The sequence below is a fragment of the Megalobrama amblycephala genome, linkage group LG13 (assembly GCF_018812025.1).
Source record: "Megalobrama amblycephala isolate DHTTF-2021 linkage group LG13, ASM1881202v1, whole genome shotgun sequence".
Lineage (NCBI taxonomy): Eukaryota > Metazoa > Chordata > Actinopteri > Cypriniformes > Xenocyprididae > Megalobrama > Megalobrama amblycephala.
The window spans coordinates 40,364,987-40,385,596 of record NC_063056.1 but is presented as its reverse complement, the minus strand read 5'-3'; the positions used below and the strand labels follow the sequence as shown (position 1 = coordinate 40,385,596).

Genomic DNA, 20,610 nt, shown 5'->3' with positions numbered 1-20,610 from the left:
AGAAAGTTATCCATTCGTGATGGTGCACACAAGACTAACAACCACTACGAATAGCTTCATCTACGCCTCTGAATTACATAGCTTAAGATTCATGCCTCAAATAACCATGGGCCACATCAACGATTAGACAAATAACAACCATATTCACCCCGACAAGCCAAACCAGAACCTCTAAGGATAATCATCATGGATTCCAGCTTCATTTTTCCTCCCAATGAACCCTGAAAAAGAGCCACAGCCATACCGAAAGACAATGCCACGGCTCCTTCAGGCCGCAGCAGTGACAATCAAACGGATAGAGATCTGCATTATGCATGTGTCTCAGCCTTCCAAAGCTGCAATTCTCTAATTTGATACGGCTGTGCAGCCTGCGTGATGGTACTGCAAAATGGCCAATCCGAAACGGCAGCTTAATCCCAAAAAAAAGATTAAATCAGATGATTTGAAACCACCACTGTGCACGTTCAACCAACAAAGGTCAACACTGGGCCCTCTGACACCCACCAGTCTTCCATTTGGAATAACAAGACGCCTCCCGTCGTGGCAATCTACTGCGCCACTGCTTCCACCTGGCAAGGTCTGCCAATACCGGATGAAGCTGCAGTACGGAGAACGGGATCCCGGTTCATTAAGCACAAACCATGGCGGGAATTAATACAGAGACAGCAGGCCAACAGCATTACCTCACTCTAGAGCATTGTGGGCATTAGTCAGGGTAAACGCCATGTTTAATTTAATGCAAATGAAAAGGCTGTGAGGGACAGGCTTTGGTGTCAAGTATTTAGATGACAAAAAAAAGTGTTGCATTCAGGATTGTGCATGATTCAGAATTGAAGAAGAAACGGCCTATAAACCGTCAAGAGTTTTCAAACGTCTTTCAAAGATGACATTCAAAGTTTTCTAGTTCAAAATAGGGTTTTAAATTCATGTTTTACAAATGTTCATTTTAATTCTACTTTTTTCTTATTGACTTTTAAATTCTGTTTCAATCCATGATTTTTTGTGTTGAGTTAGCAGCGTGTATTTGAATGCAGTTTGTTTAAATGTCATAAAATAGAATTAAAATGAACATTTGTAAAACATGAATGCACAACTAGGGCTGCCCCCAACTAAAGATTGTTCTAGTTGACTATTAGTTGTTCATTTAAGCCTTTAGTTGACTAATTGCTCATTTATATTAATTTAATTTCTTAAATATATACTGAGGAGAATACTGAACTATAATGAGTGTTTAAAATATATAGGCGTAATATAGCCTATTCTGTGCTCAAGCGCACACGTAAAACTCACCACAAAGCACCGGCAAAAGTAATGATATGAATGCATTGGGAAAAAAATATATAAAAGGAGACATTAATTATTTATTAATAAACTAGTGTTTTCTGAGTCAGTGTCGGCTGCAAAGATGAAGCTGACAATGCTGACTCGCCATCTCCGCAGTTTAGTGAACACAACTTTCATACGGATTACATAAGCAGAGAAAATTTATTTTCGATTTGCATTGGTTTGTATGCATTCTATAGATATTTTTCTCATGTTTGTGAGGCAATTATATGCTGAGTTTCAGTTCATTTTTGTGACACGCTCCAGTCCAAAGAGACCGATACGGCAGAAAGCGCATCCTGTTTGTTTTCTTTATTTTAGAAAAGCACAACATTTTCTCATTATTGCAAGTTTACACAAATAAAAGTAGACCCAGCTTCGAATGATGTATTACTCTTATCTGAAAGACAAATTTTTAATTTGAAGTCGTTTCCGCTGTGCAAGTGATCACACCGGCGCCCCCAGGTCATGCAGTAGAGTGTGCTATACTTCAGCTTCCACACAAACACTTGGATATGCACCTAATAGCAGCACACTTTTATCTAGGTTAATGTTAGAGCGAGAACTTACATGTTTTCAAATGACAAGCCATATTTGAGGTCGATGGATAGGCGAACGTTTGGATTTCCAGCATACTGTAAGGACCCACCGTTAACGATCTGTTCCTCACCGACTGTGTGACTTCCCAACAAGGTTGTTTTTTTCTGCGACTAAGCAACTAATACAATTTTGGTCGACTAAGCCTCTTCTAGTCAACCAATGGTTAGTCGACTATTAGGGGGTCAAATATAAGCCCTAGTGCCATTCCTCAGTTTTTAAATTCCACACCACAAGCATTTTTGAGTCAACAAAGTATGAATACGAATCTTAAAAGGTAAAGAATTGAAAAATGAAAATTATCCCATGATTTACTCCCTCTCAAGCCATCCTAGGTGTATATGACTATCTTCTTTAGAGTTACATTAAAAAATATCCTGGCTCTTCCAAGCTTATAATGGTAGTGAATGGGTCTAGAGATTTTGAAGCCCAAAAAAAATGCATCCATCCATCATAAAAGCAATCCATACGGCTCCAGAGGGTTATTAAAGGCCTTCTGAAGTGAAGCAATGGGTTTTTGTAAGAAAAATATCCATATTTAAAACTTTATAAGCTATAATATTATTTAGCTTCCATCAAACAGCCATACGCATCGAGTTACGGTGGAAGATTTACCTCTGACGCGACAAATGATGAATTAACGAATGCGGAAGCACAGAGGATTTTTCTTACAAAAACCAATCGTTTTGCTTCAGAAGGCTTTTATTAACCCCCTGGAGCCAAATCGATGGCTTGAGGGCGAGTATATCATTGGATAATTTTCATTTTTGGGTGAACTATTCATTTAAGACACTTTTTTTTTTTTGCATATAGTCAAAAAAAAACAACAAACAAAAACAAAACGGTTGTCCACTCGGGGTCAGATTAACCCACAATCAGCCTAAAAACCAATTAGTAGAATTTGAAAAGTAATTTTACGTGTCCATAACCAAGATTTGGGGAATTTGGTGTCCACCCCAACAGTTGTGGTACGGATTCAACATTCGGTGGGGAAGATTTAAAAGCACATTCTTCAATGAGACGCCGGCAAGAAGGCATGGGAAATCTCTGAAAGAAAGGGCCGGCGCCTGAGCATGAAGACAGTCCGTGAGGAGAATCCCACGGGACTGACGAGAAGCACGGCAAAGGAAGAGAAGTAAAAGGAGGGGCGAAACACAACAGCTTGAATGATGGGATGTATTTGTCAAATGAAGGGTTGCTTTGGTCGAATCTTGTCCCATTAGAGGCACAAGATATTGACTCGTATAAAGCAGCCTGATGTTTATTTTCCCCTCTGCTTTTCTGCAGCAGTGGCAGCGCTGCATCCCTCCCGGCGTAAAAGGGTGTCAGGCACACACAGGGCTCTCTTAACTAAGATTAATTGCAGCTAATCTGTGATGCCCGGTGGAACACAGAACAAAGCGAGCCTCAGATCCTATTATGCAGCTGCTTGCGAGGAGAAAATTAGCTAGCTTGCCTTGCTGACGACGGACGAGACGGGGGAGCTCGATATGTTGTTTGCTTCCAGTCACACATGCATCTGTCAATAAGACGGCGAGAAAACACGTGCGCCAGCGTGTCACAATGACACTCCCTCTGCATTTGACACAATCCCCATTGCTGGCTGGCCGAGAAAAGAGAACAGAAGGAAATGTGTGTTTCCTCCCTCCAAAAGCCGCCCTTGTGCACATCTGCAAACGGCAGATGATTTCATTTTTCACACTTGTTCTGCAGAAAGCATGCCTGGCGAGCCTCTAATTACCTGCAGGAACATTCAATATGACTTCAACTGGAACAACATCAGAATAACAAGGACATAAGAGGCGCGAGCGCTCGGAGCCGGGCTGGCTCGCCAGAATGGAAAGGGATTCGCTCATCCCTCACTGTATGATGCACCAACAGGCACAACAAGGTCTTCTTCTCACATCTGCATCAGGACTATATCTTATCTCTATAAGAGGACAAATGCAACAATGAACCACATGGTTCACCATGAACTTCATATTTCAAGCAGTCAATTAGGGGGGAACCCTCTAGGGAGGCAAAACACAACTATTTTACGCAGCAGTGCCTTATGGCAGCCCGCTGGATGAAATATGTCCCTCCGGAGAAGCAGATCATAACAAGCATTACCCAACAGCCAAACACAAGAGCTACTGTCATTGTTTTGCATGCTAATGTTATAATTTTTATGTTTGGCTTCTTCAACAAAAGAAAAACAAAGACTGGATTTAACCAGATAATCTGACTTGGATGATTGGCAGGTTGGATGTTTCAAACAATTAACAAGGTTCCATTCGTTAACATGCATTAGGTATCAATGAACAACACATTTAACAGGTTATTCATACCATTTTTTGAAACTTCATGTAAATAGCCTATAAATGTGTTATACTGGAAAGAATTACAATTGTTAGTTACCTAATGCATTAAACAATGTTAAAAATAAAATTACCAAACAAGAATCAAAGGAATTCCAAATTGCCTGGCTGAATATATTTTGTTGGTTCAAACTACTCAAGTCAACTAGCAGTCATTAGAGTATTAGACGACTTAATTTCTGCTAATACTTTATTTGAAGCTCTTCAACAGACATTCTACTGACTAGAAGTGATTTTACAACGACATGTCAACTTCTTCTAACCTGAACCCTAACCTAACAGTCTACTCTAATGAGTTAGTTGACATGTAGGTGCAAAGTTACTTACAGTAGAATGTCTAAAGTGGACTATCGAAATAAAGTGTAATCTTCCATTTAACCATATTAATTTAGAAATTTAAGTTCTCTTCTCCCAATGACCAGCAGCAATTATTTAGATCAGAACTAAAGTCTAAAACCCAAATTTACCTAATTATTAACACTGCTCTTCTGCTGTCTTGCAAGCACTGCCTCATTCTTCTGGAAATGCAAATCTTGTTTGTAGATTCATTATCCAATGTGATACGATTGTGACATGTCAGTTCACAGCCTTTCATAATCTGACAGATGGTGCTTAATTCTGTCGACGTGCTGCCAAAAGTGTAACTTCAAGTGCTCTGCTGATGTTCAGCTGCAAGGCTAATTTGGAAACTACTCTGCCCGTCACCACTTTCTCGTCCACCATTTACAATCAATCTTTCAGTCTGCAATGATCCAATTGAAGAAAGCATTGAGATGCTCTTGTTTGTATCTCTCAATCACAACTGTTCAATGCAAACTTCTCAATGTGGAGACGAGAGCAATTGGTTCTTTGGTTTAAATGACTGGATTCCAGTCAAATTTTAACTATCATGCTTCTTGCATAAATGCAATTTAATTGTTCATTAGTTGTCATTAAATTTATACTTTCTAAGAGATCCTTGTCAGTTGAGTAAAATGAATACTAGAGTAAAAGTATTCGTTTATAAATAATCATTGAGCATGAAGAGGAAACATAACCTTAAGCTTTATTGCATGTATCTGAATTCATATCAAAACTTTTGCTTCATCTTCTCAAACTTCATGATAAAGTTCAAAATGCTTATACGATAAGGATAGATAAGGATAAGTCTGTGTTATGCATGTGACGGTATTAAATTTTCATGCTGCGATTAATTGCTGAAGCTTTTATCACGGTATACGGTAGTATAACAGGTTTAAGAACTCTTTTTGTAATAAAATAATTCTGGATGTTTAAATACAATAATACAATACACAAACAATATAGAGTAAAATTTTCAAACACATTAAAGTGCAAAAGAATTAGGCTATAAAGAACAACAGGTAACACTACAATAAGGTCTCATTATTTATTGCATTAACTAAAATTGAGCAACAGCTACATTTGTTACAGTAATTATTTTTTGTTAATGCGAGTTAAGAAATACAGCTGATCATTGTTAGTTTTATCTCAGGTACATTAAATAAAGTTCTTTTGATTTTAGTAATGTTATTAAACAGTAACTAAGAAATTAATATTAACCAAGAATAATTAATGCTTTATAAGTATTTTTAATTGTCAGTTTGGTAATAATGAATTAACATGTTAACTAATGAAGTTTTACTGAACAATAACAAATAATCAGAACATTTCTAATCATTAGGGCATGTTGTAGTCCAGATTAAAATATAAAAATGTTTAAGTTTGAAAACAAATAGTCTTTAAGTATTCAGTATTTGGTGCTGTGATGAACAACATTGAGATTACAAAAAAATAATGGCTGTTTGAAGCATTTTAAAAACTTCACAAGTAGTTGCTTTGTTTGTGGGGTTTCAGGGGTAACCGCTGCATTTCTGCTGTTCCATCAGCGGCCTCTGTTGTCAGAGATTGAACATGCACTTTCATTCAGCACGTCTCCTTCACTCGTTCCTCCATGTGCTTCTCATGCATGTTGGGCTTGTTTACTTGAGCGCGTGTGTCCCTTTGACGCAGCATACAACGGTGTTGTGCATTTTATACGGTTGATGGGGAATGTATTCTTAAATGCATTATAAAAATTAATAATTGGTAATAAATTATTATTTACGAAATTGAAGTGCCCATGATAACAATACCATGCATATTCATTATCGTGATATCTCGCATTACCGAATATCGGCACATGTCTAGTCTGCGTGAACCGGAAGTTGCGACCGACTTCAGTATATTCTGAGTGAAAAGAAATATTGAATAAGAAAAAGAGAGGGTGTGGCTCGTTTTCCCCTCTCTGGGAATTGATTGGATCTAGAAAAGCGTGTTACCGGAAGCCAGTGATTATACATTTTTAAATAGGGATATTTTTCTTACAAAAACCCATCGCTTCTCTTTAGAAGGCATTTATTCAATGCCATTATAAAACTTGGCCAGGATATTATTTAATATAACTCAGATTGTGTTTGGCTGAAAGAAGAAAGTCAGATACACCTAGGGTGGCTTGAGGGTGAGTAAATCATGAGATAAATTTTATTTTAGGGTGAACGATTCCTCTAGTATTATACGTCCTTGCAAAAGCAGTTTCTACCTGGCAAGTTTAGACCAGAGCAAAACTACAAATATATGGATTCACAGAAGTTTCCAGGACTCTTCCAGGCCCCAAAATAAACTGCTGTCTGTGCAGAGCGACTTAAGGGTGATTGAAAAACATAGACATCCGTGGCACCCGGGACGTGACTTCATACCTTCAAACGCTTCTCTTCATCCGACTCAGGAGTCACGGTGGCGTGATTCCCAGAAGATACGTGCTAGTCACTGTGGCTGATCTTCCAGCACTTGTGATTAATTATGCCTTGAGAGAGGTGCAGAGCAATCTACTAAAACCCTGGACAGGACACATTCAGTGGTGGCATCAGGGACCATTAATAAATCAGGCCATTTAAGTAGAAGATGGGAACACTGCCAGGGTCATGATGGCGGGCCACGTCCCCTGAGAATCCAAACGGGAAATGGATCGTGATTCCTCACTGATTAACTTACCCTTAAGGTGCACATTAGAGTCGGGGTTCAGGTGTCTGACGGATCTCAAGGTTTCCCAGACGCTGGTTCCTCTAGGGGTTTACAATGAAACTGCAGGAGTTTCGTCAGATCACGGTCGAAACGCCAAAGTCAAATTCAATGCAATTAGTAAAATGTGATGGAATTTAATAAAAAAGTCATTATGTGAGAGACATGACTTAATATGGTGGACTTAGGAGTGAAACTTAATGTCACAACTGATTGTTTCATTTAACTGCCAAATAGATCAACAGCAACTAGTGTTTTGCTACATTTAACTTGAGTTATACAGTTATATAAATATATATTAAGTTGTAAATATTTCAGTAGCAAATCATTAGAATTGGTAAAAGAAGCTTGAGTGACTCTTTTGAATGACAAATTACAGCTTTGGGCCGTTTCTACACAAGAAAGCATTAAGAAATGTCTTTTTTTAAATCTCATGGCTCAATATGAAGGACCAGGAGTGTGACCTGAAAATAAATAATACTAAAATAACCCTGGTTGGAACAAATTGTGCAACTTAATTGCTGAATAGCAACTCAAGTTTTTGAGTTGAGTGATTTCAAAAGAGTCACTCAAGTATTAACAGATACTTGAGTGACTCTTTTGAAATAGAAGTTTAAACACAGTTTAAACATTTTGTCTTTTGTTCTTTGATTAACATGACAAACGACAGCAGGTTTATTAGGCTGCTGTCACTTTAAGAGCGAATGCACGGATCCAATATACTGTTACGCAACATGCGTTTTCTCAACTATTTACATTCCTAAACTGACTGCGTTTACCTGAATACTCAGCAAAAGGGGCATTTAAACAATTGTGTATGTATTTGACCATTTAAGCGCAATATGCCATGAAAAAGAACTCAGTTTGGTACTTGCAGTCTGTTTGAGAGGTATTGGTGTATCAATACTGCAGAAAAAGGAGTATTGGAACAAATTGTACAACTTAATTGCTGAATAGCAACTCAAGTTTTCAATTTATTTCTTAACAGATACTTGAGTGACTCTTCTGAAATATAAATGACAGTTTAAACCCCGTCAAGAAAGAAAGAGAATTAAGAAAATGCTTTTAGTGTTGACACGATACTGGAATTTCCAACTTTGATATGATACCTTGAAAAATATCAATATTTGATACCATTTTCGATAGCACGGGAAAAACTGCCATATATACCGGCATACATATCATTTGTTATCATATCATAATTTTTTGATAATTTGGGTAATATTGTTATAATAGCTTACACAGCACAGGGAGGCTTTATTTGAGTCGTTTAACTACATTTACAAAAAAATGCAAGTAAACAGTAATAAAAGAACAAATAAACAAATTGCAAAGAATAGCACAAATAAAACCACAGAATAAAGAGGTGGGTCTAACAGTAGTATTAAAGTTAAGTAAAATAACACTGATTGTGATTTTGTCTTTTGTTCTTTGATTAACATGACAAACGACAGCAGGTTTATTAGGCTGCTGTCACTTTAAGAGCGAATGCACGGATCCAATATACTGTTACGCAACATGCGTTTTCTCAACTATTTACATTCCAAAACTGACTGCGTTTACCTGAATACTCAGCAAAAGGGGCATTTAAACAATTGTGTATGTATTTGACCATTTAAGCGCAATATGCCATGAAAAAGAACTCAGTTTGGTACTTGCAGTCTGTTTGAGAGGTATTGGTGTATCAATACTGCAGAAAAAGGAGTATTGGAACGGTTACATATCGAAATAGATATTTTTGACAACACTAGCCTTGAGATTAAAAAAAAGAGGTGTCTTAGAATATGGTTAACCAGCTATTTGAAGCATCTCAGGAGATGCTTAAAGCAAATAATTCAGCATCAGAGGAGTTCAGGTGACCTGACAGAACAGCTCATCACGAGTTGGACTTTAGTTGGTCAAGTTGATTACAAAGGGGTGAAAACACCCGCCTGCCCCGCCGTACGTGTGAACAGCACAAGCCAAATGGAAAGTTTGTTTGATTCAATGCAGAGGGCTAGATAAGCTTATCTAAGGGCCACAATGTGGGTCTAATCTTAGAGCAGCGCACATGGCTGGCAGTGCCTGTCCCTGTAGGGTCCGCTTAATCGATAACCGCCGCACACCTGAAGCGTCTACGTCTCGCCCGGCTCCCTCATCGTGACGCCCCTCTGTCATCTCTCACCTCCTTTCGCATGAGCTCAATGAATCAGCAGATGTCAGAAGAGCCCTGGAAACTTGAATTGAGTTCAGGGTCGCTGCTTTCATTGATGCGTGCAGATATTCAGCCGATAATGCATCTTTTCTTCCCAGCACTCACGCTGGTGCTGGGATGAGCTCCACCATAATCAATCTGCTCTCTGACTGTTTCCACGTCAGCCCGCCAGACGAACGGGGTACAAAACAGGGTGTAAAACTCTGGAAAATTAAGTCAGTGAAATGTGAAGCTTTACCTTCAGAAAAAAAAGCTGCTCATCCACCTCAGGAAGTCAAACTAAATCATATACACTACGGTTGAAAAGTTTGGGGTTCTGCTCACCATTTATTTGATCGAAAATACAGTAAAAATTGTGAAATATTATTGCAATTTAACATAGCTGTTTTCTATGTGAATATATAGTAAAGTGTAATTTATTCCTGTGATCAAAGCTGAATTTTCAGCACCAGTCTTCAGTGTCACATGATCCTTCAGAAATCATTCTAATATGATGATTTTGAACATTTTATTAATGAAAGAACCCTAAGAATATGAAAAATATTTACATACACAAAAACAAACAGTTAAATAGCAAAAGTTACTTTAAATTGTAATATATTTTATTACTGTATATAACTGTATTTTTGATCCCATAAATGCAGCCTTGGTGAGTTTCAAAAACAAAACGTTAATGTATAAGTGGTTGAATTCTCTTTATTCAGAGGTTTAAAAGCCTGTAATCAAAATTTGGGTCTAAAAGTTTAAAAACTAATTTTTGTAAGGATCTAGCAATTAAGTAAATGTCAAAATTAACTGTCAAAATGGTTGCAAATTCAAATGAAGCGGTCACTCAGTAGGGGTTAGAGTCAAAATGTTGGATTTGTACTTCTTGATAAACTTACGGCAAATAAATTTAAGAAAAAGATCTGATCATTTTTGCTTGCAATAACTTGGTAAAACGGTTGAATGTTTGAGCTTGACAAATAACGTCAACACGACGATATGGAAAACTGCAGAAAATTAAAGTTTTTTTCTTGTTTACATTTACATCTCAGCTATTCATTTATCCAGATGACAAATGCTAGAAAACTAGATTAGCTAGAGAAAAAGTGGAATGCAAAAATACATATGTTTTGGTAGATAACGGCACACCATGCTGTAGAAAAAGGTAAATATTTCCAAAAACCCCTCAGCCGTTCAGCTTATATTAAGATGAACTCAATACAACACTAAAAAATGTTGGGTTAAAAACAACCCAAGATGGGTTGAAAATGGACAAACCCAGCGGTTGGGTTAAATGTTTGCTGGGTAGTTTTATTTAACTCAACTACCGACTTAAAATTAACCCAAAATAGGTTGGAAATTAAAAATCAGACAATTACTAGAGGCAACAATAATCGAAAGGTAAACATTTATGTATAGGCAATTTAATAAATGTTTATTATTCATTAAACTTATTAATAAATGTTCAAGGAAACCAAACAAATGTCATCTATTAAACTTCAGGGAATAACCAACAGAAGATCAGGAGGAGACATAAGAAACTTTCCTCCGGCGTCCTATAGACGGGCAACCTCTGCGATTTGAGCTTCACTTATCCACATCCCATTACTCATCATGCACGACAGACAGACAGGAAAAACACACCGTGTGCTTGATAGGATTGAATGACTGATGAGCTGCAAGTGTGGTCCATGAAAAACACCTTAACAGGCAGCTCACGTTGAACCACACTACATAACGCAGGCAACATTTCTCTTTCATGTAGAGAAGTCAAAAGGACCTGTACTTCAGGATCAATACTAAAATGACGACAACAAAAACAATGCAAAGCCTCTAGTCTTTCTACAGTATCACTACAACAAAGCACTGAGTCCTGAATGACGGACAGCTGCTGTAAAATCCCAGCATGCAGTCGGCAATATACAGGGCTCGACAATAAGGACTGCCCGATGGCCCGGGGCCAGTGTGAACGACGCTCAGGACAGTTGACGGAACGGTCAGTTGCCCGATCGGGCCAGTGCTGTAGGGTGTGCGTTATATATCGTAATTGTTGATTTAACGATCTGAAATTATCAAGTATGTCCCTCACTTTACAAAAACCAAACAAAAACACACTCATTGAGTGCACGCGTACACTATACGTCTAGTAGGTTAGACTAGTGCACGTGTGTATATATATATAGATTGTATGCTTTCACTGCATGATTTAGTCTATTAAAATGCATTTAGAATGATCCAGAATTCAAGGGGCAAAAATGCTCCTGTATGTGTTTTATATTTATATCATTTAATATAGTAGTTAACCAATATTACACAAAGAGCGCCGTTTTTGTCCAAATATCAGCATGATTACAAAAGTGATACTGATTTTATTCAGCGTACAGTTTACTGAACAAGAACTTAATATAAAGTGACTTACATTTAAGATACCAAATCGTCTGTTTCACTGTATTTCGTCGATGAAAATAGTTCCAAAGTCCACAGAATTGTTTTGCGTCTCTGAGCAACACTTCCTGAATGAATCAGCCGCTTGAATGAATCGGTTGAATCTCAATGACATTCGCTCATTAACAGTGATTCGCTGCCACCTACTGGCGGGTTTAATTTCACATTTAAAGTGTCTTCATTTTTTAAATAATTTCAAATAACAGTATTTAACGTTTTATATTTTCAATGTTTTTTTTATATTATGCATCTGTAATTGCTCTTGACTGATTAACTTTAATAAAGTTTAATCTATAGTTAGCTATACATTAGATTTCTGTACCTGAAAATCTCCTGTTTAAACCTACATGAAAAACTTGAAAAGCACCATTTATTTCACGCATATGTTTGTTCTGTTGTATTTATTTGTGCTATTACTCGTAATTTGATTATTTGTTTATATTTTATTACTTACTGTTTATTTGTCTAACAATATTTAAAATATAAGCGAGCAAGTAGTTTTTGGTATCATAACCCTATTTATTGAGGCTTAAATATAACAAAGACATCAAAAACAATAACTATGCTTATTTTATATGCCCATTTTCTTGTCTTTTACTTATTCATTTTTTGTTGTGGGGCCCGACCGGAAAAAAATCCTTAGCGTTAAGCCCTGATATATAACTGACATATGGGTCAAATCAGAAGAACGATATTCCAAATAGCTGACCAGAGAGAGCAGTTGTCATGTACAGGTATTAAAAAGATTCACAAACAGTATTTTAAACCACACAGTATCATTATTTCTGTCTTACGATAATTCAGATTATCACATCAGTACTGCGATAAATGTTTATAGTTCAGATATAAACACTGATGTCTACGGTAGCAATCAAAATAGAGTAAATCACCTTTTGAAAGCAGCTTGATGCTTCAAATAACATTTGTATCAATTACATCATTACACCATTAGGTGGCGACAAGTGACTGTTAAAAAATTTATTTGTCATTGAATCATTAATTCAAAAGATTCGTTCAAAAATAATGTTGATTCATCCAGTAAAGAAACAAGTTTTTATGAGTGAGTCATTGAATCATTCACTCAAACCAATATTTTTTTTTTTTTTTTTAAATAATTAATTCAGATTCATTAAACATTTTTAAATAGACTGCAGCAATTCATAGTTCATCAGAACCAATAGTAAACTGTATTATTTTGTTTAGTTGTCTCTTTAGAATCGTGATCCCGGGTTGAAACAAACCAAAAAAAAATTGTGATTCTCAATTTCCGACCCAAAAAACATTTATGGAGAAAAACCGAGTTGCACCACTAACAACCTTCACCTTTTGAGGTTATCTCAGTTTCAGTTAAGTTCAGAAGCAGTCCAAGCGAAGGACAACATTAGCATGAATCCTTATGATTTTGTGATTGATTTATGACAACACAAAATTATGAAAACAATTGAGAACACAGACAAATACTAGAGCAATTTATAAACCATCTCTAAAGTGTGTTTTAATTGGTCTGTTAGTAATTGGCGTTATTTAATATGTACTAATCTTAATTGGCAATCAAGCAGTAAAGCTCTGAACCAGCAATCATCAAAACAGAAATTTAATCTGGTAATCAAGCATCACAGCTGCAAAACAAGCATGTCTGACAGCAGTGTGTATTTACTGCCATGATGTAAGCAAAACAAACGACAATTGCAAGTTACTTTAATGCATTTATGCCCGAAAATGCAAAATGTACAATTTATGAACTTTTGAATAACAGCGTATGATGATAAACGCAACGAGTTGAAGTCGAACGGTTCCAAACTTCTGATCATGCTTGTCATTGCTTGTTCTTTGGATTTGATTTTAGTTTGTTGACTGTTTGCTTGAATAAAAACTTCACGTAATGTTTATTTTTATTGAAAAAACTTGGGATTAACTAGGGATTTAGCAGATTAAATCATTTAAATATAAACATTTTTAAATACATCATGAATGCTGCAATATTATATAAAAGTACAATGAAATGCAATTATAAACAAGGTGTGAAATACACTATTTTTTCATGCAAAATGTAAAAAAATACCTCTATATGAAATACCTCTTAAAATGAAATGAGCCTCAAAAAATACAAAATAAAAGACACACCTTGAAATAAAACGTAGTGGACAAAGTAAATCAATATATCATGAAATTAAAAGCAAAATGAAAATTCAGAACAAATAAATAAATAGGATTTATTATGTTTGCATTTCGTTGTACTTTGTTTCCACAAAAATATGAAACTGTTTTGTTTAATTGATAATATTTATAAATGTTTCTTGAGCATCAAATCATCATATCAGAATGATTTCTGAAGGATCATGTGACACTGAAGACTGGAGTAATGATGCTGAAAATGCACTTTGATCACAGGAATAAATTACACTTTACTATATATTCACATAGAAAACAGTTATTTTAAATAGTAAAAATATTTCACAATTTTTACTGTATGTATGATTCTGGTGAGCAGAAGAGACTTCTTTCAAAAACATTAATAAATCATACCGTCCCCAAACTTTTGAACACGTGTATTAAGTGATTTCAGTCTGTTAAGTTCCTCCAGGCTACGCAACAGCTTTAATTTAATTGTTAAATGAGTGGGCTTACTAGCATAATTTGTTGCAATATCATAATTAGTGTGCATAAGAGTGAAGTTTCAGTGGCGGTGGCTACTTAAAATACTGACGTACTTTCATGCACTGCTGAGAGTTAGCGGCGAGAGCCCATCCTCTTGATCTGTTCTCCGCTTTGAAATAACAGAGCGGTAAATATACAGTACCTGAGATCAGGTCTGCTCTTATCATGGCAAGTGTATCTCCGTCTCCACATAACAGGCAGCGCTGTATTGATTGAAGCCTCGGCAGCATTAGGGAGCGATATTTCGTGCTCCGGCTGGAGAGATGAAGCAGCCGTCCTTGGACACCAGCACCGGTTCGGTCTCTGGTCCTGCAGCTTGTTAGTGTTCAGCTCAGACAAACGGTTCAACTGCACTAACAAGCAGCATCTAATGGCAAGGTCATCCACTCAGTCATAGTGGCAAGGATGGGGGCTGACCTCTCCATGACGCCTGACGCCAAGCCGTTAAAGGTCCAGGAGATAATTACACAACCACCACTGGACCAGGCCAGCGCGGAAAACTAATAAACACTTCCTCTCGTGGATGGACACAATGGTGCAACGCTATGGCTAAGTGCAAGTCGAGCTGGAAATAATTGCAAGTTTCCCTCCCCCTTACTGTATGATACGAAAATCGCAGTAAAGGCAGATGCACAATTAATTATAATGCTGCAGCAGCTGTGAATCAATGAATCAATTCTCAATTTTGAATCAAATTTTCGATTAGATGTATATGCATAGATTTGATTCTAGTTTACTGATTTGTTGTGCCAAATGCAACATAGTATGTAATGAAAGCAATGAAACAAAACTAGAATGCACATTATATTGAGCATGATGTAGACCGTATGTAAACTGGCGAGGGGTTTTCAAACATTCAAATATCCCCTCTTCCTAAAAATACTCCAGAATTAAATAAATGGGTTTGATGTTCTTATAGTATTAAAGCCAAAGTAAAGTATTAAAACATTCTCTGAGAAAGATTTATTTAGCACATATTTTCTTCATGCACTTACTGATGAAAACTAGGACTGTCGACTGAATGAAATGATTGCAATCATGATTGATAACCAGTCTCCAAAAAGCAAAATAAAAAGACTTAAAAATAAATTTAATATTTTATATATTTAGCAATAATAAGTAATTATGTTTTAATAAAACAAATGTATTATAAATATTTATTGTATATATTGTGATAAATATTATTGTAAATAATTACATTTATCTATAATATTTAATATTGAATGTCAAATCATAATAAAATAAATAAAGAATAAAACAAAAAATTAAAAAATATTGAATAAAAATATTGAAAAATAATGAAATAAAATAAAATACAATTTTCGACCCCAGTTTGAAAAGCCCTGGTTTAGACAGCTTTATTATAAATACATTTCTTGTTAAATATTATTGTGAATATTTATTGTATATATTCTGATAAATATTATTGTAAATGAATACATTCATCTATAATAAATATTTAATATTGTATTAAAAAAAAATGAAAAATAAATATTGAATAAAATAAAAATAATATTAAATAAAAATACTGACTAAAAACTATTGAATAAAATAAAAAATAGTGAATAAAATAAAAATAATATTGAATACAAAAAATACTGAATAAAAATATGGAATAATAAGATATGGAATAAAAAAAAAAAAAAAAAAAAAAAAAAAAATATATATATATATATATATATATATATATATATATATATATATATATATATATATATATATATATATATATATATATATATATATATATATATATATATATATAAAATAAAAAAATATTACTCAAACCCCCAAGTACCAGTTGCAGGTTCATTTATTATAAATACAGTTAGTTAAATATTATTGTAAATATTCATTGTATATATTGTGATAAATATTGTAAATAAATACACTTATAATAAATATTTAATATTGAATAAAAAAAAATAGTATTGAATAAAATAAATACTGAATAAAATAAAAAATATATATATATATATAAAAATATTGAATATTGAATAAAAAATAATATTGAAAAATAACCCCAATTTGAGAAGCCCTGGTTTAGACAGCTTTATTTATTATAAATACATTTATTGTTAAATGTTATTATAAATATTTATTGTATATATTCTGATAAATATTATTGTAAATAAATACATTCATCTAATAAATATTTAATATTGTATTAAATTGAATAAAATAAATATTGAATAAAATAAAAAAAATATTGAATACAAAAATACTGAATAAAAAATATGGAAAATAAAATAAAATAAAATAAAATAAAATAAAATAAAATAAAATAAAATAAAATAAAATAAAAAATAAAATATCTTACTCAAACCACCAAGCACCAGTTACAGCCCCAGTTTGAGAAGCCCTGGTTTAGACAGCTTCATTTATTATAAATACAGTTATTGTTAAATATTATTGTAAATATTCATTGTATATATTGTGATAAATATTATAAATAATTACACTTATCTATAATAAATATTTAATATTGAATAAAAAAGTAGTATTGAATAAAATACTGAAAAATAATATAAAATTTATTACAAATAAATATTACTCAAACCCAAGCACCACTCGCAGCTCCGGTTTAAGAAGCCCAGGTTTAGACAGCTTCATTTATTACAACGGGAGTGTTGGAGAGAATCAAACTGTACATGTGCAGTGACAGCTTCACTGATTACAACAGCGCTCTAGTATTGCTGCACGGATTGCTTTCTTTATAATTTCTCCAAAACAAGAAGAGTTTTGTTTTTCATGCTGCTGAGAGGCTCAGAGTTGACCATTTAGTCACTGTCTTGATTTAATGATGTATAAAACAGCAATTAATTAATTCAGGAACCCCATTCACGGCTTGTTTCGGATGCGTGGCGACATAAAATATAGTCGCCCCAAACAAAGTAGGTATTTTAATGCAAATTCTATTAATCAAAATGAATCGTGGTTATAATAATAAAACACAAGCGAAAAGCAATCCCCCTTTGCACTGCTCTCTCGCCCTGAAACCCAAATAATCCCTCTCTCGCCGCTTCCCAGAGTGCCGAGCACAATCATCAATGATTAACCGTCCAGAGAATGGAGCTCTGGAGATTGCGGCGCACCTCACCTTCATCGAAGTCGACATCATCTTCGGTGTGCTGGGGGAAGGGGAAGCAGTTGGTGATCTCCAGCCGGTCTTCAACCACCAGGCCGAGCAGAACACCCTGAACCACCTCACTGCCCTGGCCCTCCTCCTGGTAGTGCTTAATGATCTTCAACACCACCTGCAGACGCACAAACACACCGCCTGTCAGAAAACATTTCTTGCGAAACCAAGTTTGGGCCTGGCGAAGCAAATTGAATAATATCTGATGCAATTTTTTCCCCCTAAAGGCATTTGAAGTGTCTTTGTGTCGCCTTTGCAGGAGCGACAGCGAGGAGAAATAACATTTATATTCGTTTATTGCAGAAATATTAGATACACATGCACACACACACACACACACCTGCGTGAACTGGTTAGCATTACTAGCCGTGTCAAACAGCACATTTCAAAATCTAATGGACGACTAGTCATATGATGCAATTTTCATTAATTAGTTTATTGGGTGTAGTAGAATAGATTTACATGCTTTAATGTTCAAAAACATGTTTCACATACTGTATGGTGATTCATAGAGTCAAATAGAGACGGCTTTAAGGTCACTATTTTTGTTTTTAACCCTCTGGTGTTGTTTAGTCATTTTAGACCAGAAATAAAATAAAAAAATTTGGAAATACACACTATTATAAACACAAATTAATTGGTGTGCCTGTAACAATATGGCAAAATTGAGCCAGAAGACTCAAATAAAAGGTTGAAATCTGGTTGATATATTGTTAAATATTATTGTAAATATTTATTGTATATATTGTGATAATTATTGTAAATAAATACACTTATCTATAATAAATATTTAATGTTGACTAAAATAATATTGAATAAAATAAAAACATACTGAATAAAATATTGAATATTGAATATGAATATTATTATTGAAAAACAGATGATTAGATAGAAAGATATTTATGGTATATATTGTGATAGATATTGTAAATACTTTTATCTATAATAGATATTTAATATTGAATAAAAATAATATTGAATAAAATAAAATAAAAATAATATTGAATAAAATAAATTATATTATATTAAATAAAATACTTAATATTAAATAATTTATTTAATTGAAAAAATATATATAAAATACATCTTTAAAATAAAAAAACACAGTAAAAATAAAATAAAAACTAAAATATAAAAACTCAAACCCCCAAGTACCACTTGAAGCCCCAATTTGAGGGAAGGGAGCTCTGGTTCGGTATATATATTTGAAAAAAAAATAATATTGAATAAAATTAGAATAGAACAATATGGCAATTTTGTTATATTTTTGTTGAATTTTGATGTTCTGTGTAACAAAATGTCTTTCTCTGGGTTTGACTGTAGTAAAATTGAATGCAAAAACTGACACTTCAATTAAAAAAAAAATGATAAATAAAAATCTAAACCTTAAAAAAAAAAAAAAAAAAAAAAAATTTTTCTTATTACTTTGGTATTACTTTTTCTTAAAGCTGTATTTCATGTTAAAATAGAGACATTTGTGATTCTGGATATATATTTAGACTACTTTTTTTTTTTTTTTTTTTTTTTTTTTTTTTTTTTAAGTAGTCTAAATATATATCCAGAATCACAAATGTCTCTATTTTAACATGAAATACAGCTTTAAGAAAAAGTAATACCAAAGTAATAAGAAAAAAAAAAAGTTTTTTTTTTTTTTTTTTTAAATGGGAAAAATTGATCATAAGTACTGCATAAATATTAATTAGTACCATGAAATTCTCTCAAAATACAAAAAATAAATAAAAATAAAAATAATAATAATAATAATAATAATAATAATAATAATAATACACACACAAGTATAATACACACATTGATTTTACTGAAGAAAAAGAAAAAAAAAAAAAAAAAAAAAATTACATTTCAGGTGTTCGGTCACTTTTGACCACAAACACCACAAGCGTGACAATAATGCGTTATAGTCGAGTCAACATTGACAGCCCTAAAATTCAACAAGAGACATTTTCTTCACGCACAGTATGAGTTGCTGTTTTTCTGCCCCCTTTTGATAGACAAAATATAATTGGCCCTGATCACCACATGTTTTTAAACAACCGGCCGATAGTGAAAATAATGACTTTTATCTGCCGATACCAATTACTGGCTGATGCGTCGGTGCATCCCTACATATTAGAGTTAAAGGATTTTACAGAGGGAAATCAGAAAATACTGTCATGTTTTAAGGAATAAATGTTCTATAAAGCAGGAGAATGAACAAACCTTCACAATACTGACAAGAATAAACTGAAATTCCTCAAACTCATTTTGAGAAACGGCCTTGCCTTGCAATTGAAATCTACAGACGCAAACAGATCAAATGTAATACAGCGTGTTTTGGATGTTTACTTTCAATGTTATGAAAGTAAAAAAAGAGCAAAATCTCAAAATTGGTCTGTCCTGACCAGACATATTTCAGATCAAAACAATATTCAGATTTTTGCACGTAATTATTAAGATGCAGTAAACCGTGATCCATCTCTATCGGACGTTAATACCAGGCTTACGTTCGCCCATGTGCTTTAGACGGGTCTCAGGAGAACATTTATATGTGCAAACTTCAATCTCCAGATTGGCAGAGATGGAAAATATCAATCTGTCTGCATTCCCAGTGCTTTAAAACACAAGTTGGAAGGCTAAAAGCAAGATTGCTCCTCCATCTTAACATGGTACTTTGCGACCACTCAGAGCGGTAAACATGGAGAAAGACCTGGGGTTAATGGAAGAACAAATACACTCACTGTCTAATTACGCTGTCTGAACAGCCTCTCTGAATGCCAATCCACTGGGGTTTTTCATTTCTACAGAAGCAAGAACACATCTTCGATCCCGTCGAGAGAGCCAGCTCACTAGCCCAA

The 20,610-nt window shown here is 34.4% G+C and overlaps 1 protein-coding gene across 1 annotated transcript in view; it reads right to left on the bottom strand.

Annotated features, from left to right (window-relative positions):
• Positions 1-20,610, bottom strand: part of eif3ha (eukaryotic translation initiation factor 3, subunit H, a) — a 66,138-nt gene that overhangs the window by 35,155 nt on the left and 10,373 nt on the right. The window contains exon 2 of the mRNA XM_048153008.1: positions 17,720-17,876. Coding sequence (XP_048008965.1) covers positions 17,720-17,876 — 157 coding nt within the window. The remainder of the gene's footprint in view (positions 1-17,719; positions 17,877-20,610) is intronic.